The sequence below is a fragment of the Balaenoptera ricei genome, chromosome 15, assembly GCF_028023285.1.
Source record: "Balaenoptera ricei isolate mBalRic1 chromosome 15, mBalRic1.hap2, whole genome shotgun sequence".
NCBI lineage: Eukaryota > Metazoa > Chordata > Mammalia > Artiodactyla > Balaenopteridae > Balaenoptera > Balaenoptera ricei.
In genome coordinates, this window is record NC_082653.1 from 30,552,901 (window position 1) to 30,565,091 (window position 12,191).

Here is a 12,191-nt window from a genome sequence, read left to right on the forward strand (position 1 = left end):
GCACAGACCTAACTAGTTTATGCTAGGATATTTAATTAGGTAATAACAGAACTCTATTACCTTCATAATTCTGAAAGAAAATCCCTTTATGGAATTCAGAAATTCCTGCATTATTATGGACTGATTACATCTTCCCAAAATTCATATGGAATCCCTAATCCCCAATGTGACTATATTTGGAGATAGGGCCGGGCCTTTAAAAGGTAATTAAAGTTAAAGGAGGTCATAAAGGGTGGGTTCCTAATCCAGTAGGATTGGTGTCCTTATAAGAGGAAGAGACACCAGGGACTTCCCTGGTGGTCCAGTGGTTAAGAATCCATCTTGCAATGCAGGGGACACTGGTTCCATCCCTGGTCGGGGAACTAAGATCCTACATGCCATGGGGCAACTAAGCCCACGTGCCACAACTAGAGAGCCCGTGTGCCACAACTAGAGAGAGAGAAGCCCACATGCCACAACTAGAGAGAAGCCCGTGCACCTCAACGAAAGATCCCATGTGCCAATGCAGCTAAAAAATAAATAAATATTAAAAAAAAAAAAAAGGAAGAGGCACCAGAGATCTTTCTCTCTCTCCATGTAAGCACAACACTAAGAAGTTGGTGGTCTGCACTCAAGGAGAGAAGCCTCACCAGAAACCAACTCTGCTAGTACCTAGATCTTGGACTTCTAGTCCCCAGAACTGTGAGAAAATAAATTCTGTTGTTTAAGCCACCAGTCTGTGGTAATTTGTTACGGTAGCCCAAGCAGACAAGCATTAATGAGTTTACTTCTTGTCTTTGGTTTCCTGCTATACTGGGGGGAGGGGGGGAGAAGTCAACACTAGGCCCTTTCTAGAGAGTTGCATGGCCTGAGTTGAGATCCTAGCTCTGTTCCATAAGTCTGAGTGTCAAATTCAGAGGAAACACCTCTCAGACCAGATGTGGTTTCACACAGGTTCTACCAATGGGTTTCAGGATGTTTTATTTTTTGGAAAGCCCCTATTATAAAATGCACTATATAGAAAATATATTAAGAAGCGTTATGCCACTTAAATGCATGGGTGCACAGGCAGGAAGTCTCTGAGTCTGGAGAGAGGAGCAGATGGCAAACCTGGCAGAGTCTCTAGCCTAGACTTCAAGGTGAAAGACAGGGGCTGGGACATCCTGGGAGACTACACAGCCCTACTTATTATAAGTAATAAGCCTTATTATAAGCCTTACTTATTTTACTTATTTATTTATTTATTTATTTGGCTGCACTGGGTCTTAGTTGCAGCAATGTGGACTCCAGAGAGCATGGGCTCGGTAGTTGTGGTGCGGGCTTAGTTGCCCTGCAGCATGTGGGATCTTAGTTCCCCAAACAGGGATTGAACCCACGTCCTCTGCATTGGAAGGCGGATTCTTAATCACTGGACCATGAGGAAAGTCCCTCTGCTCACCTCTTAAGCCAAATGTCCTACCCAACGCTGATCTCAAAAGGAGGTAGATGGGACAATCTCAACATCTGAGTAACTCAATGTGAGGAAGAAAAAATGTAATAGAAATGAAGACTTACATTTGTTCAGTTTTCTTGGGCAGCTTGTTGTCATCTCCTGTGAAAGAGGACCATGTATTAAGAATGTGACAAGATTACAGGAGATGCAAACACTTCACAAGGAGGCTAGAATTTCCTAATTTGAAGGAGATGTCAAGAACTACATTTTTTTCTTTTGAGTTAAATACTGTACAAGCACAAACAGCAGTGAAACCTAGCTTCTGCCAGTATCTTCCCAGACCATCATCCCTGACACTGACCTTGACAACCAATCAGCATCACCACTAAACACCAGAGAAGACATGTGGAATCTTCAGCTCTGGAATGTTTTTGCTTTCATTTTAAAATTTTTGAATTAGGAGGTATAAGTAAGCAGGCTCAGTTCTGCCTCTTTCTTCATCTCCTTAATTATCCAACCCAAGTCATGCTTCTTTCAGAGTTTCCTGGTTTATATAACAATGCTCAGGAGAAAACCTGGTTTCTGATGTATACTCCTCTGTGGAACAGTGCTGGGACCCTCATTCATTCAAGAGTTCTTCTCTGTGTCTCTTTGGATGTCTGCAGCTTCTGGTTACCACAGCAAAGAGGATAGCCTCAGTCAGCCTAGCCTTTCTGAATGGCTCCTCAGCATGGAGCACTTGCTCCTGTCAATGTTCCCAGCTTATGGGTACCCTTCTACCATGGCTCTTCCTCACCTTCCTCACTAGAACAACAGGCACCTGGCTGAGTCATCCAAACTCCCCTTGCAGCCCATATCTCTTCCTGCTATCTCCAACTACAGCTGACTCATCTTTGCCTTCCCTCTGATACCAAGCACATGGTCTCACACATGATTGGACCTAATATATACTGAGTTGATAGTTATTCCTCCTGAAATACACTCTGTGAGAAATGTGTTAGGCACATCAACAGGGAATTACAGGCTACAAAATGAGTTTCTGAGGAAAGTAGTAAATCTCAAGTCCACTTCTAGTTCATGGGAGAAACTTTTCATTAGGTAAGTTGATGAGATGACAACTTACATGGACTTACCCAAGTAAGGAACATGAGTAGCTCCAAAAAAGTATGTTCTTGAACAAGCAAGGGGTCCCTTTGGTGAAACACACTGTACTACCTGGATGTCAGGAAAAAAAAAAGTAAAAAAGGAGCAGGGACTTAAGTGTGTACTGTTAGAGAAACAAAAAGTGTATAGTTAATAGAAATCCATTTTATTTTACCAACAGCTGATTTATTATTTTTTAAACGCATAGGGGAAAAGGTCACCTTTAATTGTTGTTTTTTCTAAGGTATCTTGTGTGTGTTTTATAACTTTGGCTACATTGTGAGGCTGCTGTTGGGTCAGCCCAGGATGCTAAAGAATTAACAACTTAGAAAGAAGACAAAATGTGCTTGGATTTTGACTGTCATTAATGTTTAGTGCAGAACTTTCAAAGTTTGGACCTTGGCTGACATGATATGCAGATGTGGGAAGGCAGCTACAAATTCAGGAAAGGAGGTGATACCCAGGTCCCCACCTTCACTTGTATTTCATCTCTGTACATAGGCCATCCAGAAGAGAAAATAAGTTCTCTAGATTTTAAAATTCTTATTTTTCTTCCCTGCTTAGTTGTTCATTTATACAGATGGAAATGGATGTCCTTTTCTCTTTTGAAAATCCAACAATCTCATCAGGGGTCCTAGGATAGTAGGTACAAAATGCAAAAATGCTACCACAAGAAACAGAGGAAAGGAAATTAGCACAGTATCTTTTTTTTTTAAATTAATTAATTAATTAATTTATGGCTGCGCTGGGTCTTTGTTCCTGCGCAAGGGCTTTCTCTAGTTGCGGTGAGCGGGGGCTACTCTTCATGAGGTGTGCAGGTTTCTCATTGCGGTGGCTTCTCTTGTTGCACAGCACTGGCTCTAGGTGTGCAGGCTTCAGTAGTTGTGGCTCACGGGCTCTAGAGCGCAGGCTCAGTAGTTGTGGTGCATGGGCTTAGTTGCTCCGTGGCATGTGGGATCTTCTCGGACCAGGGCTCAAACCCGTGTCCCCTGCATTGTCAGGCAGACTCTCAAGCACTGTGCCACTAGGGAAGCCCAGCACAGTATCTTAAAAACAGCTAAATATGACACAAGTATTCATTCCTTCTATTTTACTCTATTAAGGAAGTCACAAGAGAATATATGGCATTTTTCTGTAATCCAAGTTATAGATTTGAAATAAAAATTTAATTCTGACTAATCTAAACTATACCATAGTGAATATGATCAATACTGCCATGATCCTAAATGAAAAATCATGTACATAATTCTAATTGTTGGTTAATAGGCTTATTTCCTCAAAATATGTTCCTTGGATTTCCAAATTTTCCCTAACTAAAGGCTTTTTTTTTAAGGTGCCATGTATTTCAAACCCACTTCCTTAGATGAGGTCACAAATTTATGTAAGTCTATATTAACATCAAATTTATTGATGTTTAGATGCAACTGACAAGGGATTAATCTCCAAAATATACAAACAGCTCATACAGCTCAATATCAAAAAAACAAACAACACAATCCAAAAATGTGCAGAAGACCTAAATAGACATTTCTTCAAAGAAGACATACAGATGGCCAAAGGGCACATGAAAAGATGCTCAACATCACTAATTATTAGAGAAATGTAAATCAAAACTACAATGAGGTATCATCTCACACTGGTCAGAATGGCATCATCAAAAAGTCTACAAATAATAAATACTGGAGAGGGTGTGGAGAAAAGGGAACCCTCCTACACTGTTGGTGGGAATGTAAATTGGTGCAGCCACTATGGAGAGCAGTATGGAGGTTCCCCAAAAAACTAAAAATAGAGCTAACACGTGATCCAGGAATCCTACCCCTGAGCACATACTGGAGAAAACCATAATTTGAAAAGATACAATGCACCCCAATGTTCATTGCAGCACTATTTACAATAGCCAAGACATGGAAGCAACCTAAATGTCCATCAACAGATGAATGGATAAAGAAGATATGGTATATATATACAGTGGAATATTACTCAGCCAAAAAAAGGATGAAATAATGCCATTTGCAGCAACATGGGTGGACCTAGAGATTATCATACTAAGTGAAGTAAGCCAGAGAGAGAAAGATAAATACATATGATATTATATGTGGAATCTAAAAAAAAAAGATACAAATGAACTTATTTCCAAAACAGAAAGAGACTCACAGGCATAGAAAACAAATTTATGGTTATCAAAGGGAAAAGGGTGGTGAGGGGAGGGATAAATTAGGAGGCTGGGATTAACATATACACACCACTATATATAAAATAGATAACCAACAAGGACCTACTGTATAGCACAGGGAACTATACTCAGTATTTTGTAATAACCTATAAGGGAAGAGAATCTGAAGAATATGTGTGTGTGTGTGTATACACACACACACACACATATATATGTGTAACTGAATCACTGTGCTATACACCTGAAACTAACACAATATTGTAAATCGACTATACTTCAAAAAAAAATGTTATTGACATTTACATTAAAAAGGAAATTGGTACAACAGAATTTGCATGTGTAATGTAAAACTGCTCAGATAATCTGGATTTTCAGATTTAATATCACCTATTAATTTGTAAATTATTCACAAATGGCACAGAAATGGAAAAGATAAGTATGTCACCTAGAAACAGAGCTGAATGAAGATGAAAGTTCATAACTAGGGCCCCCACCACCCCAGGACCGGTCTCCGTAAGTTCCTTGACTTCATTAGGTTTTCATGTTTGTAAAATAAAGAACCCCAATTATTACAGAAAGTTGTATAAATAACCTGCTACATTTTTGTTTTGTTAATAGACTATTTTTTTTAGAGCAGGTTTAGGTTTACAGAAAGACTGATCCAAAAGCACCGAGAGTTCCCACATTATCTCCTGTCCTTCCCTCTGCCTCCACAATTTCCCCTATTATTTGTCTTGTAATATTATATTTGTTACAACTGATGAATATTGATAAATTATTATTAACTAGAGTCCATAGTTTACATTAGGGTTCACTCTTTGTATTGTACATTCTATGGGTTTTGACAAATGTATAATGACATGTGCCCATCGTGACAATATCATACAGAATAGTTTCACTTCCCTAAAAATCCACTATGATCCATCTATTCTCCCTTCCTCGCACTGCGTGGCTTGTGGGATCTTAGTTCCCCCGACCAGGGATTGAACCCAGGCCCTCGGCAGTGAGAGTGGCAGTGAGAGCATGGAATCCTCAACCACTGGACCGCCAGGGAATTCCCTTTACTCTCTCCACTGTTGTACCTTTTCCAGAATGTCATATAGTGGGAGTCATATACTATGTAGCCATTAAAGATTGGCTTCTTTAACTTAGCAATATGCATTTTAGGTTCCTCCATGTCTTTTTGTGGCTTAATAGCTCTTTTTATCACTGAAACACAGTCCACTGTATGGATGTACCACAGTTTATTTATCCAGTCACCTGCTGAAGGACATCTTGGCTGCTTCCAAGTTTCCAAGTTTTGGCAATTATGAAAAGTGATGTTATAAGAAAAAATTCCTTGTCTAGGTTTTTGTGTGGATGTAAGTTTTCAGCTCATTTGGGTAAATACCAAAGAGCATGACTGATGCTAAAAGTATGTTTAGTTTTGCAAGAAACTGCCAAACTGTCTTCCATAGTGGCTGTACCATTTTGCATTCTCACCAGTAATGAATGAGAGTTTCTGTTGCTCCACATTTGGTGTTGTCAGTGTTTCAGCCATTCTAAGGTGTGTAATGGATGGCTAAATTATTGCTCCAAACATTTCACAGCACCATCCTCACTGACCCTTCTACTAGTCTGTGAGATCCTTCAAGGCAAAGACTATTGACTATATTTTCCCTGCACCTAGCACAGTGATTGGCACACAGTAGACACTCAATAATGATTACTGAGTTAATGACTGAAAGCCCTTGGCTTTGGAGTCATACAGACCTAAAAACAGAAATTGGTTAAGTCATCCACAATGTGGGTGTGCACTGGGGTTGGTTTCTTTTTTTGCAATTTTTTTGAGATAAAATTCACTATTTTAAAGTATACAAAAAAAATGTACTGGTTTTATCATTGTGTTCTTTTGTCCTCCTTATTGTTCCAAGATTCCTTCCTCTTTTTTTTTTTTTATCATTTCTTCTTTGTTTTGACCAAACTTCCTTTAGTCATTCTTTTAGGGTAGGTCTGCTGGCAACAAATTCTCTTAGTGTTCTTTCATCTGAGCATGTCTTGATTACCCCTTCATTACTGAAGGAGGTTTTCACTGGATATAGATTTCTAGATGATAGTTCTCTTTTAACACTTGAAATGTAACAGTCAAGACATAACAAACTTAGGCTTGGAATGACTGCCTATTTTCAAGTTAATTTAAAATTCTTATTCTACTGTTGATACTACTTGGATAACTGAAAGTTTGGTTCGTGAAAGTATTTTTTTAACCTTTTCCCTTCAAATATTTAAAAATTAAATATGATACTTTCAAATCGTGTCTAGTACTTATATAAAAATACACAGTCAGTTTTTAATCACTTTTCACACCAAAACAACTTCAAGGTTAAATCAATACACTAGTTGGAAAGGTTCCATTTATCCAGCTCCCCTCCTCCCTATTTGATAATAAAACCAATTAAGCACCAGGTAGTCAAGCCACTCACCATGTGTTTGGCAAAGCTCCCGCTGGGACCAGTGCTGCGTACCAGATGCCCTTCAGAAGGGAAGTTAAAGTTGCCAGCATTCAGGTTTTCTCTTGTGGAATGATTACCAAAGAGAACAAATGGCTGCCTATTAGGGCTAGAGTGGCAAATCAAAAACATGTGATTAGTGAAGAGATTACTGGCTAGGGAAACTTCCAAATGACTGAGTTCTTGGGCTTCTCTGACTGTCATCCTGCAGTTTGAGCAAGGTGATTAGTACAGTCCACCTAATGCTCCCTGCTGGTTGGGAAGAGATACCAGATTATCTTTGACTCCTCCTACTGACCCATAGGGATCAGTCATTTAGGGACATAACTAAACCCAAGCCATGTTTATATTTTTAGCTTGTCCTGCTGCTTAAGGAGAAAGTTCTGTAAGTTTGCTGTCCATGATGCAGAGATGGAGCAAAATCCCAGTTTTATACAATAGCATTTTGATAGAAATATACATTTTCAAGAATGATAGCAGTTGTGATACTCACACTGTAGACAAACAATAGAGCTGTTAACCATTCCCAAGTAGCTTTAGGAAGGAAGGAGGAAAGTAGGGTTGCAAATGTTCTCACCACACCTACCCGTCCCTGCACCCATCCCTCTCTTCCCTCTTTCCTCTTGGCTGCAATGCTTCCTCATAGTTTCCCTACTTTCCACTCGGCTTCCACTCTGCCCTCCTATAATCCATTCTCCACATTGCAGAGAGGATAATCTTTTAAACATGCAAAGGCTTTATTTTCAGGAGAAGGGCTGAAATCTTTCACATGGCCAACAAAGACTAACATGGTCTGGCCTGGCCAACTTCTTTAGCTCCATATAAGGCCACTCTCTCCCAACTTCCACACTCCAGCCAAACTCATCTTCTTTTATGTTCCTCAACACACATTTCTTTTATGTTCCTTACATTCTCAAGACCACTGCTTTTGTCCCTTATCTTTACTAATCATTCACATCTCATCTCCCCCCAGAGGTCAGCTCTCCAGTGTGGTCTTCACAGTACCATGTTCTTTTCTCCTTCAAGGCATCAATCAGAGTTTGCAATTACATATTTCTTTGTGAGGTTGCTTGATTAATGTCTTATTTCTCCATCACACTATTCACTCCATGAGGGCAGAGACTGTGTCTGGTTTATTTTTTAATCATGTATCTCTTGCTTAGTATGTCATACCTATTTGTCAACAAATAGTCAATGACTAAAGGATATTTTAAAAAGATAGTTTCTGCTATGGACTGAATGTTGTGTTCTCCCAAAATTCAACATGTTAAAATCCTAACCCCCAAAGTGATGGTATTAGGAGGTAGGGATTTGGGGAGGTGATTAGGTCATAAGGATAGAGCCTTCATGAATAGGATTATAAAAGAAACTCTTATAAAAGAGGTTCCAGAGAGATCCCCCTTACCCCTCCTGCTATGTGAGGTTAGAGTGAAATGACACCCATCTATGAGAAAGTGGGCCCTCACCAGACACCAAATCTGCCAGTGCCATGATCTTGGACTTCCCAGTCTCCAGAACTGTAATGGAGAAATAAATGTTTGTTGTTTATAAGCTACCCAGTCTATGGTATTTTTGTCACAGGAGCTAAAACAGACTAAGACAGCTTTCTTTATCCCATACCCTTTCCTTAAATTGCCCTTAGAGTACGTTATGTTGAAATTCCTTTGTATTTCGTTTCACTGTTCTCAAACATACTTCCTTAAGCTTCAGGCAAACTGGGGCTCTTAAAAGTAAAAATGACTCTGATTCTATTCTGATGCTTGCTTGATTCAAGTTAAGTGAGACTCTGCGCAGAAAAAGATGACTCTGAGTCCCAGGCAGGGTAGTCTGTCTCATTACCAGATTGGACTGCAGTTGGGGAAGAAAAGAAAGGAAAGATCTACTGCATTCATCCATCAGAGGAACTATCCCCTGCTGGACCCTCCTGATTATCATGGCAAGAGAGGTACTGAAGGAAACACTTCAAGAAAACAAATGCAGCAACCCTCATTGCTCCCATGTCTTCCTGGGGCTGGACCTTTATGCCCAATCCCTTTTACTCCCCAACAAGCCACTGTTGATCCCTGCCCAGCCCTTGGACACTCTGCTTCCTCTAGCTTTGCTGGGTTACAGATGGAATAAAAAATTCCTTTCTTTAGATTTTAGCAAGTTAACAATGTTTTAAAAGCCACCTTAATATAAAACTGTTTTTAATACAAAAATACAAAAGCAGTAAAACAGACAATTTTATAGAGTATGGATTTCTTACTCTGTGATGACTAAAGTCAACCCATATTTTCCTGACTCCAGCTTCTGTACTTAGATTCTCCCCCATTTCCACCACCTTGTCAACCCCATTTTCTCTATTACCATTCAATTTCTTTCCCAAGAATCTTACCTATTTTCAGTTATATGACTGGAAATCATTCCATGACTAAAGTAACTTCTGAATGGCTGAAAAAGAAGCCAACATTATATATATTAAGATCACAATTTTATAAAACAATCACAAACCCCTCATATATGCATGTATGTATGTATATAGTGTGTGTGTGCATGTGTGTGTGTGTGAGAGAGAGAGAGAGTGAAAGAGAAAGAGAGAGAGAAAGAGGGAGAGATGCATGTTTATAGATTGTTATAAGAACATGGGAGGACATATGTGGTGGATAACAACATGAATTTTGGGGATAGAAAGCAAACAAACAACAATTAGCAAAGAAAAAAAAGACAAAAGTCTGCAAAAGAAAAAGAAAGGAAAAGGAAGGTAAAGAAAAATCCTTGTCAAGTTTTACAGTTTTTAACTACTGAAAGGAAACTGGACAAACCACCATCTGTGTTCTAAGTTACTAACCATATAGGAATCTTTTTCTTCTATTAAATTTTTTTCTACATTTCCAATAATTAGAATTATGTTAATTCTATAAATTATAATATATATTAATTCTAATATATACTAATTTAAAATGAGTAATGAGGGAGAATCCAAGGAACTTAGAAGTACTGACAGAAGTTTCCCAGGAAACCACAGAAGCACTTCTCAGCTTTGATGTGCATAGTGCTAGGCTAAACACTAATCAAACATTGATATGCAGGGTCTTTGTCAAGAGTTCAAAACTTCAAAAGGCAATTCTAATCCCCTTAAATAATACTGATTGTTTTTCCCCCCAATTAAATAAATAATATATGCTTATTTTAGAATACAATAAAAACCACCTACAATCTCTAAGAACTATTAACGTTCTGGTACATTTTCTTCAAATCTTTCTTCTATGGTATATTCATAGAATATATATAGATTGTACCAAAGTTTGTTAAATAGTCCTTTATTCTTGGAAATTTATATTGCTACTATTATATCATAAATAATACTGTAATGAATAACTTTTCATAAATTTTATCTACAGCTCATTATTTCCTTAAGGCAAATCTGGAAATGAAATTATAGGGTAAAAAGGCAAAACTATATTGCCAAATTGTTTTTCAAAAAAGTCTGATCAATGTACACTTCCACTTACAATATCTGAGCGTGCCTATCTCAGGGTAAGCACTGTCCAATAAATGTCCTTTTAAAAATATATTTGTCAAGTTGACAAACGAAAAATGGTACCTCGTTGTTGTTTTATTTTATACCCCTTTGATTTTTAATGAAGTAGAATATTTCAGATATGTTCAATGGCCATTTGGACTTCCCTTTGGTAATTAACTATTTATTTACATCCTCTGTATGTTTATCAATTGGAGTTTGTCTTACTGATTTGTAAAAACTCCTTATATATTAAAGGAATAATAGCTAAAGTTTATTGAGGGTTTACCATGTGAACTGTGACAGGCATTTAAATGTATTATCTCAAGTACAGTTGACCCTTGAACAACAAAAGTTTGAACTGCACAGGTCCACTTATATGTGGATCTTTTAAAATAGTAAATACCACAGTAATATATGACAGGCAGTTGGTTGAATCTGTGGATGTGGAACCGCGGATGCCAAGGAACCGCAGATATGGAAGGACTGCATATAAGGAGGCGTTGTGTACACAAAGGGCTGGCTATAAGTTAAATGCAGATTGTCGACTGTGTGGAGGGTCTGGAGGGTCTGGGTCCCTAACGCCAGTGCTGTTCAAGGGTCAACTGTAATCCTAGTAACAACCTATGCAGTTCATTCTTCATGATCCCCTCTTCACAGATGAGTTGGCTAATTTAATTAACTTGTCCCAGGTCACAGAGCTAGTGAGTTGCATAGTCAGGATTCTAACTGGATTTGGGAAAAAAAGATAAAATTAGATCCATATCTCACATCATATCCATATCTCACATCATATACACAAAAAATCCCAAGTGAATTACGGATCTAAATTTAAAAAATTAAACCATACAAGTACTAAAAGGGTAAATTCCTCTTTAACCTTAGATTTATAAGCCTTTCTGTATATGACTCAAAATCCAGAGGCAATAAAAGTAAATATTAAAAAATTTACATAAAGATAAAAAGTTTGCATGGCAAAATACCACTATAAACAAAGCAACTGATAAATAAGGAAGAAATATTTGGAATATATATCACAGACAAAAAGGTAATAGCCTAAATATATAAAGAACTCGTAAAAAACAAGGGACAAAAGACCTAAAACCTGTGCTCTATAGCTCAGTTAATAATATTGTACCAATATTAAAATGGGAAAAAGACATGAAAATAAAATATAAAATGGCCTTCAAACATATGAAAAAGTGTTCAAGCTTAGTCATAATTAGAAAAACACAAACTAAGATAATACCAAGATACCATTTCTCATCGATGAGACTGTCAAAAATTAAAAAGTATGACAACACATTCTATTGGTGAGGCTGTGGTAAAACAGGCACTCTCATATGTTGCTAGTGGGAATGCAAATCAGTACAACCTTTCTGAAGGGAAATTTGGCAATAGCTAACACAACTACATATGCACTTACCTTTTGACCCAGCAATCCCATTACTAGGTATACAAACCTCCAACAAT

At 38.0% G+C, this 12,191-nt stretch overlaps 1 protein-coding gene across 2 annotated transcripts in view; it reads right to left on the reverse strand.

Moving 5' to 3' along the window:
• Positions 1-12,191, reverse strand: part of DNAAF9 (dynein axonemal assembly factor 9) — a 148,483-nt gene that overhangs the window by 75,883 nt on the left and 60,409 nt on the right. For both annotated transcript variants that reach the window (XM_059898974.1, XM_059898973.1), the window contains exons 9-12: positions 9,594-9,649; positions 7,190-7,325; positions 2,545-2,626; positions 1,534-1,570 (exon numbers count right to left, since the gene is read on the reverse strand). In XM_059898974.1, the coding sequence (XP_059754957.1) occupies positions 1,534-1,570; positions 2,545-2,626; positions 7,190-7,325; positions 9,594-9,649 (311 nt within the window). The remainder of the gene's footprint in view (positions 1-1,533; positions 1,571-2,544; positions 2,627-7,189; positions 7,326-9,593; positions 9,650-12,191) is intronic.